Raw genomic sequence first — 17,894 nt, forward strand, 5'->3', positions numbered from 1 at the left:
CCCCCCCCCCGTCAAAAATTGTCCATCCTGGCGTGGTGACATGGCAATGGGCATGTTGATGTGTCCTCTCTTTGACGTGTCTCCAACGTGTTGACGTGGTATCGCTTATTGGACCGCCTATGCTGATGTGGCAGTGCTGACTGGATCGGCATTGTTGATGTGGCACTTGGTTGGACCGGATCGGTCATTAACTGGCTGGACCGTTACTGAACCAGATCAATTGGACCAGATTGAACTGGTTTATGAACCGGTTCGGCTGGACTAGTTAGTGAACCAGCAGTTGGGCGATCTGTCACAGTTTCTGCAACAGTATTTCTGTTGCCCTTTTTGCGACGATATTCATCACTATTTCTGTTGTTTTGCAACAGTTTCTGCAATCTTCGTAACACTTGCTTCAACCATCATAACAATATCTTCAACCCTTCCACAACAGTTTCTTCAAGTTTCGTAACGGTTTCTTCAACTGTTGTAACGGTTTATTCCATCCTTTCGCAACAATTCTTCAACCTTCGTAAGAGTTTCTTCAACTGTCATAACGGTTTTTCTGAATCATAATTTTTTGTTCTTGCAGATTTTTGCATGAAATCCATACATGATTTCCTTCACACTTTTCTCAATGGCAAAACACGATCGTTTTACTGGAATCCCTTTAGTCGGAGCCAATGTTTCTACCCAAAATTACTTTTAGGCACAAAACATGATCGATCAATGATGATGATGCAAAATTAGGGTTAGAAAACAATTTTAAGAAAAATAAAAAGAGACAAGAATTTAACGTGGTTCGGCAAGTTGTGCCTACATCCACGGATGGAATCCCGTAGGGAGAAATTTTATTAATATGATGATTACAATAATTCATTAATGGTTAGCAAACCTAGAATTCCATGTCCCTTGAGTTGGTTTTTGGCCTCTTTTTTAGGCAAAAACCAAACCTAGTTGTAGTTAACCCCTAGATTTGCAGTTATCCAAAATAACCACCTAAATTTGTACATATCCTTTAATATATATATCTGTCCTTGAAGATCCATGCCTATCTTCCCCAGATTTATGTTTATCTTGAAAGATTCTTATATATTTTCACAAGATTTGAGTCTATCTTGAAAAATCCTCATATATCTTCATCAGATTCGTGTCTATCTTGAAAGATCCATGTCTATCTCTTAATACTTGTATCTATCTTGGAAGATCCATATATATCTTCCAAGATTCGTGTCTATCTCAAAATGACTTCCAAAATAAAAAGTTTGGGCTTATATAATAAGTTAGACCGGGCTTCCATAATAAGCCATTGGTTTCTTTAATAAATCTCATGGGCTTCCAAAATAATTCAACTAGGCTTCTTTAATTAATAATCCTTGGGTTTCTTTAATAAACCACCGGGCTTCCTTAATAAGTCTGGTTGGGCTTCCTCAATAAACCAGAGTTTGGTTTCTTTGATAAACCACCAGCCTTCAATAATAAGTCCAGCTGGGCTTCCTCAATAAGACAGAGTTGATTTCTTTAGTAAACCACCGAACTTCCGTAATAAACAAAATAGGTTTCTTCAATAAACCGTGTTTCACCACTATGCAATAGCTTGTGCGTATGCCCGTGTACCATTTTAATGGGGTAAAAACAGTAATGAATCTTAACAAAAGAGTATTTAAAACTACAGAAACACATATCAGCTTTTAGTTTAGACGATATCACTGAGAAAACTTTTCAATTCCATCAAGGAGACGTACAAGTACAAGTATCTCTTACAAATTCCATATCCGTTCTCCCCACAAAGATATGACGAATAAGCACAAGTTTAAAAGAACTTCCCCCATTTGATGCCATCCAAAAAAAAAAACATGGGCAACCTTATTACTCTAGTCATAAGAGAAGGATTTTATTGGACATTAACAAACCATGTATATTTGTATCCAAATATTTCTCTCTTTTCTCGCCAGTTACGAACAAATAAGTTAAAAATAGCGATCTTAATGTTAGAGGCACCAAGATCAAAATTTTCGTGAGAAAAATATATCATCCACAGAAACTAATCTCTAAGACAGTTACGAATAAAGATACAATTTAATGATATACATCGACATAAGAATATATCTTCGCTATCCATGTACGACCGTAAATATTAAAGTTCATTCCTTATTCCCTGGCAGTTATGCATTCAAAAAGATAAAAAAAATTCCTATAGACCATCTTACGGAATCCAGGTGCAGTAGTTTCACAATGAATATGATCGTGGAGAGATCAATACTGCGATTTTCAAAAAATTTACCCCTCTTTAGCCAGTGACGAACAAAAAAAAGTTAAGAGCTTAACTTTTGAGCATATATGATATATCAGTTCTAATCACCAGACATATGATAGCAATAAAAACATACATCTCATAAGATAATTCAATATGTACATATATATATATCAACAAAAGATAGTTACTTCAAGTTCATCTTCCAAAACTAAAATTTAACTAAATAAATCTTAAACATGCAAGATGAAATTTTTTCGAAATAGCTTGTGTACTCACATAATATGCTATCTCAAACCCTAGTTTTCCTTCTCGCATACTAGAATAAATGGTGTCAAGAAGTTACCTAGCAAAAAAACCTTGAAGAATTTTTTATCATCCCCGAACTGTTTGTCTTCAACATGTATCGAGACGTAAGGTTCATGTATAAGAGAGTAACTCTTTCAAACCTGTTTGGTTGTTGTTTGACAAGTGCTTCCTGAATATCGAGATATTTTTGCAGAATATCTTTAAGTTCCTGCATTTCCATCTTGGTCTTCTTAAATTTTTCCAGAAGAGTTGCAAACCTTTGCTGATTAGAGCTTTTGGCCCTAGGTTTCTTCATATTCTTCTTCTTCATTGTAAAGAGCGAATCTTTTTCTTTAAAATAAGATTTCTCTTTTTGCTTCATGGTTGTGTAATCAACATCCATAGGGACACATGCCTCACTATAAGAGATTATGATTAGAGTCTCCATAGTTCTTATGAAAGATGTGGATTTGCGAAACAAAAATATATATTACTCAATAAGAAATTATCGGAAGAATTCCAAAGAGATGTGAGATAAGAAGAAGAACATTGAGCAACCATGCAGGATTTTGGAAGCACCAAATACTTAAAAATGAGAATTATGTTCTCGTACTAGAATAATAAACCAAACTAGAAGAATGAAAAATCATTTTTATCCTTCTTTTAAGTTTTTATGGGGTACAGTCTTTCCAATGTCGTTACTTGAAAAATAGTTCAGAGTAAAATCATTTGCTTTAAATAGTGAAATACTTTGTTAATTCATGCCAATTAAAGTTTAACATATAAATTTCTATCATTAGATTTCTAAGAGCGTACGTGAATCTTAGCTAGTCAAGTACACATTCCCTTGGATCTTGTTCTCTTTTCTTATTTATGAGTCAGATAGGCGGGGATATCAGTATACTGAGATCATAAGATTTAATTAATACCCATATCAAGTCATTATGGACTCTAAAATATGGCAGCACCGAGTCATAGACTCCCTTATGATGCAATGATAATAATTTTGGTATTTCAGTAAAATTACTGAATCAAAAACCAGGTTTATATATGAATCATATCCTGGAATATTTCAATGGAGCTAGGCTCGACATGATACATAGTTATTCTCTGTTTTAATGGCAGTACTTGATAAAAAGGATTTCCACACACATCAATAAAGGAAAAACTATATGGAAATTCAAGTAAGAGCATTCAAGATACGAACTACGAATAGTTTGACCCGAATTCCTTATCGTTCATAGTTCTTGTCTTTTTTAAGGGCACATGAGATAGAAATGTACATTCAACACAATTAGGTTGTGTTGAGGTGGGCACGTAAGCTCACCACTAGGTTTTGCACAGATTTTTGAATATCCACCTTCATAGATCGTTTAGATCTCACTCTCTTCTAACCTTTATATTTATTATTTCCCTTAGAGTTAATTTAATATTTCGGGAAAAGGGGAAACAACTTTACATACCTTTGAGGGATTAGACTTTTGAGCAAGTTGAAGCACGTTTATCAAACGACTAGCCTTCCATCGTAGTTTTTACCTTTTTTTTGTACTTGAAACAATATTTGAGTAGTTGACTCTCAGTACAGTAAGGACATGTTCGGTTGGAGATTGATTCAGGAACCGTATCGGTACTAAATAAACAGACATAGTTGTGATCCTGAAATATTATTAATAAAATTTTCATTAATAAACGAAAAATCCATCCTAATTTGATAAACAATCATCAAGGAAGTTGCCAAGATTGATATGGGTTTTCCTACATTCATCAAAATTGATAACTTCAGCAAAGATTGCTACACTTTGGACGTCTTCCTCTTCATATTCATAATGATCAAGGTTTCATCAAGAGTTGTAGCAAGACCCTTGTTTACAGTGTATTTCTTCCCATTTTGGACATTCATTAGCAAAGTGACTGAAACCTCTACACTTGAAGAAATGCGGCATATCCTCATCGCTGATGTTGTTGGAGTCCCTGTTTTTAAAAGGAACACGATTATGCAGCTTATTCAATAAAGAGGATTTTTTTCTGGAGAATCATTTATTTATCTTCCTAAGAAGTTCTCTAAACTGTCTTGTGATTAAAGAAACTGAATTGTCAAGATCTGCATCTATTAATTCAGGATCAATAATATCTTTTCCAGAGTTACCAATATTTCACTTTTATCAAGTATTTCAGTGTTTTTTAGTGCTTCGAACGCAATTTCCTTTCCGTCTTCGGACTGCAGTTCATGATCAAATATATTTAACTTTAGAACGAGAGTGTTTCTAAAAAGCATAGCAAGATCGTTTCCATCTTCAATAGCATGTTTCTTAGACTCGTATCGAGCTGGTAAAGATCACTGAATATTTATCGCAATATTATTTTGAGGAATAGTCTTACCTATCGCATGAGACTGATTAACAATTTCAGATACTTTGTGAATAAATTCCCGTAAACGAATCTTCATTAGACATACGAAGGTTTTCCCAGTCAAAAGTTAGGTTTTAAAGCCTAGATTCTTTCTCAAAGGCATTCCATTCACATGTGGTTTCTAAAATGTCCCAAGCATCTTTTGACGTAGTGCACGTAGAAAAATATCCTTGCTTATGGCATGGATAAGTTTAATACATCAGAATTATGCTTTGCAGCACTGATATCTCTATAATCCTCTATGTCTTTTATAACTATTACAGCTTCTCTTGCAACTACTAGAGGATTATACCCCTCTACAATAAGAATCCATGTTTAAAATTCACGGGCTTGTAAGAAAGAGTGCATACCAATTTTCTGCCATAAGTAAATTGTGACACCGAAGGCTGGCAGTAAGTTTATAGAGATTGCACTTCTTTCCATAGATTCTGATCGCCACAAACACATACTTACTAGGTCTTAACTTTTTTTTCCTGCTCTGATACCAATTGAAAACGAGGAGGTACCAAGTACACCACCAACTTTTTTGTTCGGAAACCTGTATGGACAAAACCTTAATACAGTTCCAAGTAAACCAACTGAATGATCCTTGAACAAAATTGTATAAAGAGTTTTTATCTCTTTCTCTCACAACCAGAATGTGACAGACAATGATCCTATGAACCTAATATAATCGTGAGAGTACTTGGATGATTCCAAAGACCAATAACCAAGTGCAATCGGGTCGTATCCAAATAACCATATTGGAATTCTACCAATTATGAAACTTGTTATCTATCTTTCAAGATTCAAATTCTATAAGAACAAGTTCTTATAATCGATCACAATCTAAATGGACGTATCAACTACGATTGATTATGTACTACATGTGATAATCTTATTATAAAGACAAATAATATATAATGCACAAAAGAAAAAAATACAAGCTACCAGAAGTTTTGTTAACGAGGAAACCACAACAATATATAGAAAAATCACGGGACCTTGTCCAGATTTGAACACCGAACTGTATTAGGACGCTACAGATACTATCCTACTATCAGAGCTTCGGGATGGAGTGTAGTTAAGACCAAATTCACCCTCCATATGATTCAGTTATAGTCTCTCCCTTTATGTATTTTGAACCTCACAAGGTTCTAGGCAACTGATTCCCTTAGTTGACGACCTTTAGGGCCTAAGAGTTTCCTTAACATGAGTGAAAACTTTTGATACCAAGCCTAATTGATTTCCTTCTATATCGTAAGATCAAGGTTGGGGGAATCCGTTTTTAGCATCAAAGCTAGCAAAGCTCACAAATCTGGTACTTATAACTCCCGAAGAGTTTCCTTAACATGAGTGAAAACTTTTGATACCAAGCCTAATTGATTTCCTTCTATATCGTAAGATCAAGGTTGGGGGAATCCGTTTTTAGCATCAAAGCTAGCAAAGCTCACAAATCTGGTACTTATAACTCCCGAAGAGCAGCCTAGATCGCTAACCACCTCACAAGAACAATTTTAGAAGATTTTAATTAAGAATCCTTATAAGATATGTATCTTGTGGAATCACAAAATTTGAAACGAAGATAACTTTGAGATTTCTATCTATCTCGCCTGAAAGAGATTACAAAAACCTCGATAACAGAAAAGAAAGATCAGGGTACACGAACTATCAAGGTAAAATATAGTCGGATCTGACTTCATGAATCCCTAAGTGAATTCTTTGAGTCATTAACCTAATTATGTTTCTCACAGGAAACCTAGGTTAATGGAGGTTGGTTGTAGCATATACTTTCATGTATAATGACGGTTCGTGGTCGATTAACTATTTAAACCATAAGCTTATCCATATTCATTAAAACTTTAGACTTTAATATCTATGCTCAATCACAAGTGATTAAGTAATCAAATATGTCTTAAAGGTATTTTCGAGAGTTAATCAAATGCCAAATGTACATTAAAAATGCTTTAATGCAACTGAAAATATTCAGAAGGAATGGTATGCGTACCGGGTATATATGCACTAACCCATTTCGTGAACTCAGACTACCAATGTACATGTACCCTTAAGCCAATTTTCAGGAAAGACTATTTTGGTACGCATACTTGGTATGTGTACCGTAAGTCAGTTTTTGAGATCAGGTTGTTTTGGTATGCATACTGGGTACGTGTACCATAAGCCAATTCACGAACTCACATTGTTTTGGTATGCTTACTGAGTACGTGTACCATGAGATGTTATTGAACTATAGTTATACCAGTACGCGTAATGGTTATGTGTACCACTGATCCGGAACCAATATAGTTACACTGTTGCGTGTATTATGTACGTGTATGATCTTGTATCCATATTTTCAGTAGTTCTATATCTCTCTTATAATCAATTCGAAACATTCTCAAATGACATCAATGACGAATACCATATCTCTGGATATTTTCAAATGATTAACTTGAATCATAATTTAGTCATAAATAACAAATTGTCCTTAACTAAATTCATCATGTAAAATGAATGACTATTGCTTGAATCATATTTCGAGATTTCAACAAGACAAGCTTGACTTGAAACTTTTTCTATGCAATGGTTAATATTCACATAGTTATACGACTTAGTATCATAGAGGTAGAATTGTGATCATGTGAGTAAATTTATTGGTTCAGTCTTCACATACCTTTCGTTGATGAAGTTCTCCAAATATCTTCGGTTGATCTCCGTATTCAATAGGTGATTCAGTGATATCTGATACTCAACTACACACTTCTAATCCTAGTACGAGACTTGACTAAATGTAGACTAGAAATCAACATATAGTTTTAATGCATCTAAATTTGACAACAAGCTTGAGATATCAAAACTTGCGAGTTCGACCGAGAAGTGCTCTAACAAGATCCTTGTCACACTCATTTTCCACAAAGGTAACGCCTATAATTAGTTCGTCCTTGATCTAAACCAAGCTTGTGCTATCCTCACCACACACACTGTTACTACGAGCCTCCCCGAGCTCTCCACGGGATTCAGATTGGCCTCCACACACATACATGTGTGTTCTTTCATCTAAATTTACTATAAATGCAGAGAATACTACCATATCATATGATACATCACACATAGACTCTGATCATCTCACAAATTGAGGAATAAACTTAGTGTTTTTTTCTGGTGGTGTATGACACGTGTGAGTATTAGCCTACTCATCGAGATAGAGATAGTTGGTCACAAGGAATCGGCTGCAAAGGGTGAACTCAGGCATTGGTTTATCCTTAGTTATTCTTGGTATTACGAAGAATGTACTTATCCTTACTCCTTATCCTTATCTACCGACCAGATATTAGGGTTTTGCAGAGATATAAATATACCAACTCTCGGTCATTCTAAACACAACAAGTTCAGAGCCTTTGGTATGCAATCTCTCTGCAACTTAAACTCTGATTTCATTTCTCTCAGTTTCCTTTCTTAGACCGGCCTAACCTCGCCATCTGCGACTAGAGTAGCACTTGGACGATCATTTTTTTTTGTTTAAGAAAGAAATATTCGTAATCAACCTCTTGCACTCACGCAAACCTCAATTATTATAACTTTTCCATATCTCTCTTATTTTTCCTCATCTACAAATGTACATTAATAGGGATAACTAGACAGTATTATGGTAACTTATAATCACAGGAAATTTTTTTATAAAATGCTGGCATATTTTTTCAATTGGATATTAGAGTTTTAGAAGATTAGTAGATAGAATTAAATGGTACGTCTCAATAATGAATCACATCATTTGTGGAGACTATGGAAAAAACGGTTATCTGGACGGAGCGTCCAGAAAAACCGCCATCTCTACATGGTGGGGCCGCTCCCGGGAATTAGCAAGGTGCGGCTTTGAGTTTCACCAATTTTCTGTTAACAAATTTAGTAATGAGCATAACGGCCCTATTGTTTCTATGAAGAGAAAAACCTATGATCAGCTTTTACTTTGTTCAAACGAACAATTTCAACGAAATCTTTCAATTTCTCATTTTACTTTGTTCAACTCTATGTATTCCTCTATCGAAGAGTACATTGAATGTACATAAATGGCTATAACAGAGTTTCTCTTATTCATATTAACAGCTACTCGCTAGGGCCGATATATTTGAGCATGGAGTAGGATAATAAAACTTACTACCCAAATGGAAAATAGTTCAAATAACTTTTGATGTTTATATATTAAACCAAAAAAAAAAAAAAGACTAATACGAATCAGAAAAGCGTTTACACTCTTGCCATAAATCTTTGGCTGGCAAGTGCCTAGACACCGCAGCAGAAATCTGGGTGGGCTAAAACAGCAGAATGGGCTAAAAGTTAAATTTTTAGGAGCTCACCTTTACAAAATATATTGTGTTCTATTGAATAATTTTTCACTGAATAGTACTCTTCTTCACTAATCGGGAGTGTCTAATTCTAATTCTTACAATAAGCCATTGCACAAAGGAAAATCAGCTGGTAATTTGATTCAGGTGTACATCATGTTTTCAAGTCACTAGACTAGTGAAACGTACAATATTTTGTATCAAATTACGTTAAAAAGATTAAATATTTTGTATTGAACTTCGTCAAATAGGTTAGATTAGTTCACGCTTGTATCTAGTGCCTTGATCATAACACGACGCCACATTGCTGTCTCCATGTCAAATTTCAATTCCCATGTAGGCCAGTAATATAAATCCTGCTTAAGGTTGTGCACTTCAGGACTCCCATTTAAGGTCATTGTTCTGGTACGAACAAACTCCCCATGCTCCAGTCCCTGTATGTTTATTAAAGTTATATATAACTAAAACTCCCGTGTACACATGAAAAACAAACAGAAAAAAACTATCATCACAGGACCGGTTAACAGGGAAAATAAACACAATTCGAGATCTGTACTCGATAACCAGTATTGAGGTAGTTATGTCATGATTAATACTTTTTTTAGTCTTTTTCTCAAGCTATTTAAGAGTAGACATGGTACATTGAAACGAACCTTTATCACTTCGACAAAAGAATCCAGATCAGGTGTGAGTTTCCCATTAACTTCGACTATCCAGCTGGTGGCCTTGAGACCATATTTACATGCTGGACTTCCATAAAAACGTCTGCAGAAAGCGGTGACAATTTTCATTAGAAAAAAGTAAAAAGGACTTATCCTAACACTTTAAGCTTTTCGGGCGTAATAAGACCAACGAGATTAAGACAGCCAAACTCATGAACTCTTACCCAGACACATACACACACTGTCCTTCTTCTGGAAGCAATCCAAGTGCGCGGACTGCTGAGTGAGGTTCTTGAACAATACATCCACACCAGTTCACTATCCGCATAGTGCCGTTGCCATCTCTTACATCAGTTCCCACAATAACCTCAATTTCTTGTCCCTGCCAAAAAAATATAACCAAACTTGTTAATTAACTCCTTTAATTATTTTCTCTTTGCACTTGCTCAACGAGGAAAAGCATATCATCAGAAGACGGGAGCATGACCAGGTTAGGTGTTCTACTCTAACTTATGTTAAGATACATACATAGTAGGAAATCTGATTGTACTCACCTTCCGGAAAATCGTCATACTAAGTGTACCGTCGCTCTCTTTTGATACATCCAATCCTTGGCAAGCCTTTTCTAAGTCCCGGAAAGATGTAATGAGCTCTTTATTGATTGCTAGGACCATGTCATTAGTTTCTAATATTTTTCCAGCTTCTGATCCAGCCAAACAACCTTTAACGCGTAAAACTTGACGCCTTATTGGATCTTTCTTCACAAGAGCCTGTGAACATAAAGGGTTGTCTCAGGGCATAGATAATGGCGTGAGTCAAAAAAGCATGTATCACTGAATGACTATGTAATATAAAAAAGCAATTCAAATACGCTCCTGCAGAAAGGCTCCAAAAAAGAAAAAAAGACATTGATGCGCGACTTATCATGTGCTTTTGCCAACTCCTAACACTTAAGGTAACAAAGAAAGACCAAGGAAAAAGATATCAAGAAGATCTTTACTTGGATCCAACTGTCACTCAATCCAAAACTTCTAGCTTCGGAAGGTAAAATCCCATACAGCTCAGCATCTAAAATTCTAAGAAGAGGTATTGGCCTTGGGATGCCATTTATGAATCGGATTGTTCCCCTTTCACCACTAAGAATCTTGGCAAGAACTTCACTGACTGCATAAATTGGAATTCCTCGCACACCAAACTTCATCTGCATCAAAATGCTTACATTACGAAGTTGTTGCCAAAGAAGAAAAACGATTATCAGATTAGGGAAGAAAAAGAAACCAATAAAACTAACCTCAGAAAATCCTCCCCAAATTGCTTGAACAAATCCACGCTCATCAGAGAGCACACCCGTAAATGACTTACCAAAATCTAAGTCAAACCAAAATATTTAGTAACAAAAAATGCATGAGATCCTATATGATTAGGATCTAGTCAACGAGATAAAAACAATAAAAAGTACCAGTATCAAGTTCTATCACTTCCATATTTGTCGCCATGTACATTGGCCAACCTTCATATGAATCGTCCTCCAATGCAGCAGAAGGATCAACAACAATTGATTTCCTTGATTTTGCTCGCAGGCTTTTGGTCAAACCCACGAGAAACACCGAATCACCTCGCAGCAAACCAGGTTCTATCACCAGAATGAAAAAAGAGCACAAAGCTGATATGTTAGAGATAGACATACGTAAGTTATTATGTGCCATGCTTATGGGCATGGTCCAACTTTTGGTTGTCTGTAATATATTTCTCCTGCCCGTGACGTATTTCTACTTCTATTAGGCACATACTAGCAAAGCTCAATTTGGCAACCTCTATCCAAAGAGTTAGGATGATAAAAGTTTAATTGATGAGAAGGGAATGATTACAGCAGTGTTATTAAAGGTTTATACTGCATTTAGCTGACAAAGAGTTTCGTTCTTAAATTAAATTTAGCATTGAGCAGTTCAATTTCAACATTAACGCATCAAAATATAGTAGGCAGATAATCTAAGCTCCAACCATCTTGCACTAGTTGTCTTCAACCAATTTCATTCTATACTCAGTGAGGAATAATTTAACCGACCAATAGAAAATTGTTGGTCTCTGTAGACAAAATCTGATTACCAGATAACAGTGTAGCAGACCGAACAGCTGAGGCACCTGCAACACCTAGAGAAGAAGGATCATATGCAACGAAAGCATAATTGTGAACAGGGTGGAGGAAAACAACCTGCACCAACAAAGGTGAATCATGATCGTGACGAATGGTTACCAGGTTGAATTCCATTATTTCAGCAATAAATTACCTCGCCGGGAATTTTTATGTGAGATGCAGCAAATGAGAGCATCACATCACAGCAAGATACAACAACTGTACTTTTGTCAACAACAACCAAACCCATGCTTTCGGAATGATACACAATAACACCAGTTCCAGAAAAGTCTTGTGAGTACACCCCATCAACCTGACACGGTTTGGGAACATGAACCTGCAAATAAGAGATAAAAATGAAAAGAAAAAAAAAACATGAAGGGACATGCCACTATAACATCATATCACACAGAATGCGAAATACACAAAGGATGATAAAATCAACAAAGCAGACTTGTAGGTAACTACAATATCTATCAAATATGGATACGATGGACACTATTTAGCTTTAGTTGGATATTCAATTTTAGGAGAGTGACCATGTATTCGCATTCTTCCTTCCGGTTCTTTTCAATAAATAATTGACATTTATATCAAGAAAAAAAACCCGATGAATACCACTGATACCAATCAGCTTTCTCTACCAGATAAACAAGATAGATGGAGATAATAACTATTTACTTTCCAGAATAATGTAACTGACTTACTTCACAGATGACCAGAGCCGGCTCTAATACTCGTTCAGCAACTGAAGCATTACCAGCTATACCTCCTCGGTCACCTAATTTTCCAGTATTGTTTAGCTCTCTTATGTCCGTCCACCTTTCCTCTGCAGGTTCGTGTATGGCGGGGTCTGATAACACAATTTCCTTAATAGATGCATCATCCTCCAGATATTGCTTCTTTGTTCCAACATTAGCTTCTCCCAGGGAGTGTATCCCCCCAACAAAACGTTCATCTGTGCAATCTTTGTTTCCATCTTTAGCTCTAGGTTCTAATGTGCCAACCTCACTTATGGTCAACAAATTAGTTTCAGATGGTGAGTCATTTATGTAACGGTGTCTTGAAGATAAAAATATTGATGCATGAGGCAATGCAGGCCTTGCTGTCCATAAGCCAGTACTATCATTGCGAGTATATATCTGCGGAGGGCCATACCATTCATGCCGGCCAACAGTAACTAAGACAGACTGCAAAACCCGGGAAACAGAACTGGAAAAAGTAAGACATCAACTCACACGCAATCATAAAAGATAGTTACTTCATTACCAAATACTATAATATATATAAGTGGAACGTAATTCTATCAACAAGTGTCTGTTTTATGACTTAACTGCAGGGAGTCAGGGACCCTCTCGTTAAATGCTTGCACGTGTAGTAACACACTAGGTTGGAGACTTACAAGTAAATTCCCAAGTGGTTCATAAATATACATCATTGTGTAAGTGCAACATGTACCTTGCTGCGACGGCGATCCAAGTGGCTTATATATTCCAAAGGCACTCGAGCACCTGTAGACAGCTCAGATAACACAGCTATTAGGTCATCCATCTGCGATATCTCTTTCTCCGCAAATTTCTTTATTATGGCATGACGAGGAACAGCCTCTCTAGAAAGCAAGTATCTGAAATTTGAAACGCAACAATCAATTGAACAGTTAGAAACAATAATGCACATACTCCTTATTGCAGTTTGTTGGTAATATACAACATTGATTTAATACATAAACTTAGAAGTTCTTGGAAGTAAAACATATTTTGTTTCTAGATTTCTATGGAAGGTGAACAAGAAACCTACAAAGCATAATACTGAATTAGTTAGAGATATTAAAGTAGAGCTAAACGGTACTACAACAGATTTCATCAACACTATAAACTTCAACAGATTAAAGTAGACGACTTACCCTGGTTTAGCAACATACAGAACACCACATTTGAAACGAAAATTTCTAGCCTGAATAAAGAACAAGAACACGGGGGAATCAGACAGCTTATAAAATCAGATTACATATAAATACATTCATATTTTTTTGATGTGGTCCCTCATACATTTGATCCATGATGCAACACTCCAATTAAACATTGGTATGGAGAGCATATCTTTAGCTACGAAAGAAGTGGACATTAAAATTTCCTAATGTGCATTATAATATGATTCCAATAAGACAATACCACATAATTTTTTACAGTACAAATCGAAACTCACCTGTTGGTAGGAAAGAGTATGGATTACTGCACCACTTACTTCCAAGAAGGAATTCGGGGTTATGGAATGCAAATCTTGAACCTAGACAACCAACACAAAACACATCACGGAAATAAGTATTTTTTTTATCAAATAATCGCATTAACTTTTTAGCATTTCACATATAATAATTACCGGCAGATAAGACTTTTGGACATAAATGAATAACCTATTAGTATTTTCTGGTATTAAACGAATGCAGATGTCCAATTTGAGGTTTATGTCTCAGAAGCTCACAAAACTAACATAAGTAAGACAACACTTCTGCCAAATTACCAGTAAATTTACAGTTACTGAAATGTCACCCCTTTGAATGGACAAATCGATCTTCTGGTCCACGCTATCATCGAGTATGGTTTCCAAATTCAAGAATCGAGTAATGACCTGTACCAAGTAAAGATGATTCTGTAAGTAATTGCAAGCTCGGTTTATATTGCTTTTAGAATTCTGATTTTCTTGTTTGTATTTTACTGTTTCTAATCAAACACAATATAAATCATCTAAGTTACAAATTCTCATGCTAGTGATATGAATGATTATACGAGATATTTCAACATTACCTCTCCATTCACTCGAACAAGAATATCACCCGGCTCCAACTGTTTATGGGCCGGGCCATCCGGTACCTGGAACATATAATCACATCGCCTTAGAAACCTCTATCTACGAACTTCATCATTAAGCATGTCAAGTCAAATAGGTAACAAAAAACCATATGCGCGAAGTCAAAAATGAAGTTCTCACCAAAGACTCAACAACAAGCATTCCTGTCTCACCAGCTGGTGATGCATGCCTAACCATCTAGTCAAGTCAGGGCAGAATTAAGTAAGTTTGCCTAACAAGAAAAATCACAGAAAAAACTCCAAGTAGTGTTTAATTATTAGAATTATTGAAACTACCTGAAGCTTCCAACAACAAACAGAAACCACACAACAAAATTGATGAAAAGAAAAGAAAGGGCACCTGTTCGGTTTCACTTTTGAGTCCAAATTTACGTGTCTCATTAAAGCCCTTATGAAGAAATGTCACCTACAAAGTAAATGAGAAAATAACTGTTTGAATAGGAAAGAATAGTATTTTGCATAGTCAATCATTTCTTCCGCTGAAGTAAAGAAAATTGTTTGCAAAAACGATATCCCAGTCCACCCATACAATAATGTAGAAATTTAGATTATAACAATAACCAGGGACGTGGTGATTGAAGTTGAACCAACTGACCTGAAGCGTACCACGAGGAATAGTTACAGCCTTCCATCCACATCCAGACGAGTCTTTACTCTTCTGGATAAAACTTAATGCCCTAACAACCTGTTACGTAATATAAACGATCGAAACACATTAGGCACAGTAAGGTAATTCATGTCGTGTAATCTATAACATCCCTAGCTATAATATATACATATTTTTTGAGATCTTCTACAACCAATCTTTCAACAATACAAGACCTGTAGGGCCTCATTGTACTTTTATGTTTCTCTTTCAGTAGAGATCTTGTTATATTCGGTTGAGGTCTGAAAACACGTGACCCCTCAAAACCCTCTACCACAAAATAAAGAAGTTGCGTTGCTAATGGAGAATTCAATAACAAGTCCCTAAATATATTAATTTGACATATGATAAAACAAGCTTTAAAACATACTCGCTCTAAAGGAAGAAAATATGCCGTAGCAGATTCGTTTTTCATTCCTCCAGCATTCATAGCCACTGCTCTTCCTTGCAAATCGATGATTGGGGAACCACTCGAACCACTCTTTGTCCCAGATGCAGCCTGTAAAGTAAAGAGGAACAACCAAAACGTAACAACTGATAAGCAAAAATTCAGCTCGACAAATAATGGCTTTTGGCATGTCCTAAAACCACAATACAATGCATAAGCCTTAATATCAAGTTGCTTACTTGCATGTAGAACGTATTGAAGTCATTATAACCATCACTGCACAGAAGTACAATTTCCACGGCATGTTAACAATAATATAAGATAAATTTTTCTAACTTCAAGTTTCATTTATTAATACGGGGCAACTATAACAACGAACCACATACCTTGTGTACTTAGGTGCATCCCTATCCAAACGAGCTATTGTTCCTGCCTGAATTGAAACCTAAAAATGTATTCAATTACTCATTAATTAATTGCCAAATTGGTTGTATAAGCAGCATATGACATTTGTAAGGAAAAGGTGTTATGTAGGAATCTCTTGAGCTATGAGCAGTCACTGCAATAATGCTAAAGACTCAACCATGAAGATAGATAAAGAGAATGAACTATAATACAAAAACATTCAACTTTTCAACTTCTGCTAATTTTGCCAAGATGCAGACAAATACACCTTCACTTTCCTGTAGTCCAAAGTTCCGAAAAGGTAGCTTACTCTCCCTAGTGATGCACACAAGAATGAGTGAAATACACAGACATTGACTTAGAGAGTACCTTTTCACCGCTATCATTACCCACAACCCTAATCTCTAGTCCTACAGAAGCAACTTCAGGTGCTAGAGGAATCTCCTCGTAGCTCAGAAATTTCACGGCTCCGGGATCATATCGAAAGAAACCAAAATCATGGACCTAAAAGAAAAATTATCTGCATTAGTCTAATGCAATTCCAACTTAGTCTCATAATCCAAAACCACCCAAGTATGATTACAAAACTAGAAAACTGTAAAGATAATAACAATTATAATAATAGGACACTTACGGGATCTCTATAAATAGGATAAACTGGAATCTCTTCCATGTTAACAAACATAGCTTCAACAACAACAGGGCCTACAAAGTTCAAACAAAAACAGCAGAATCTAATAAACAAGACATAAATGAACACCTGGAAGATTAACTAATAAACTTGGTGAAACAACTGAAATAAAAATAAATACAAATTTTGAAATCGAAAATGAACAAATTCAAGTAGTACCAGGTTTGACGACATGACGATTAGTAAGTATAATTCCTCGTTTCTTGTCAACAACAAACCCCGTTGCAGTCGACTCACCCTCACAATAAGTATCGAACGCTTTACAAGTTGTAACTCTTAAAACCACCACAGCTGGTATCACTTTCTCTACTGCTTTTTTCCAATCATCAGCACTTACAGAAGCTAAATTCTCTTCCAAACATGACCCCATTTTTACTCCTCTCAAGTCAGAAAATCAAGTTATCTATGTTCAAATCACAAACTGACCACCACAATGTTGAAATCAGCTCTCTGATTGTGGAATTGAGAGCAGCAGCAGTAACAAAGACAAAAAAAAACAAGTTGAAATTGAAGCAACAAAGAAGAGAGAGAGAAACAATTGGAGGTGGAGAGGGAAAAAAATGTATCATGAGATTTACATGTGAATTGAGCTTGTTGTTGATAACAATTGTTGTGTGGCTGCTGGAAAATTATGATAAAAAATCAGTACAAGATTCTTCGCAATAATAATTCAAATAATTTTGCAAGAAAAAGAGACAGAAATTTTGGAAAGAGAATAGGGGATTGTTTTAACTTCAATGTGAGTAGAAGAAGAAGAAGAAGAAGAAAAGATAAAAGTGGAAGCCATGACAAGGAGAGGAGACCGACCACCATGACAATGAAAGACATACTCGTATTATTTTGTTGTTGACG

General features: G+C 35.8%; 1 protein-coding gene across 2 annotated transcripts; it reads right to left on the reverse strand.

Annotated features, from left to right (window-relative positions):
- Window positions 1-9,143: 9,143 nt before the first annotated feature.
- Window positions 9,144-17,894, reverse strand: LOC113345322 (protease Do-like 7). Of its 2 annotated transcripts, XM_026589112.1 has the most exons (24): window positions 17,202-17,892; window positions 16,986-17,056; window positions 16,721-16,855; window positions 16,333-16,391; window positions 16,186-16,222; window positions 15,929-16,057; window positions 15,508-15,597; window positions 15,253-15,318; window positions 15,034-15,090; window positions 14,850-14,915; window positions 14,566-14,673; window positions 14,251-14,331; window positions 13,949-13,998; window positions 13,504-13,669; window positions 12,753-13,235; window positions 12,200-12,382; window positions 12,018-12,123; window positions 11,371-11,544; window positions 11,203-11,279; window positions 10,912-11,112; window positions 10,466-10,681; window positions 10,136-10,293; window positions 9,903-10,014; window positions 9,144-9,683 (listed from the first exon to the last, which is right to left on the reverse strand). In XM_026589112.1, the coding sequence occupies exons 1-24, from the start codon at window positions 17,410-17,412 to the stop codon at window positions 9,507-9,509; spliced, it is 3,213 nt and encodes a 1,070-aa protein (XP_026444897.1). In that variant the 5' UTR covers window positions 17,413-17,892; the 3' UTR covers window positions 9,144-9,506. The 2 variants fall into 2 exon arrangements, with proteins under 2 accessions (XP_026444897.1, XP_026444896.1); XM_026589111.1 differs by having other exon boundaries at window positions 10,912-11,279; window positions 17,202-17,894.

Source organism: Papaver somniferum, unplaced genomic scaffold (assembly GCF_003573695.1).
Source record: "Papaver somniferum cultivar HN1 unplaced genomic scaffold, ASM357369v1 unplaced-scaffold_81, whole genome shotgun sequence".
Taxonomy (NCBI): domain Eukaryota; kingdom Viridiplantae; phylum Streptophyta; class Magnoliopsida; order Ranunculales; family Papaveraceae; genus Papaver; species Papaver somniferum.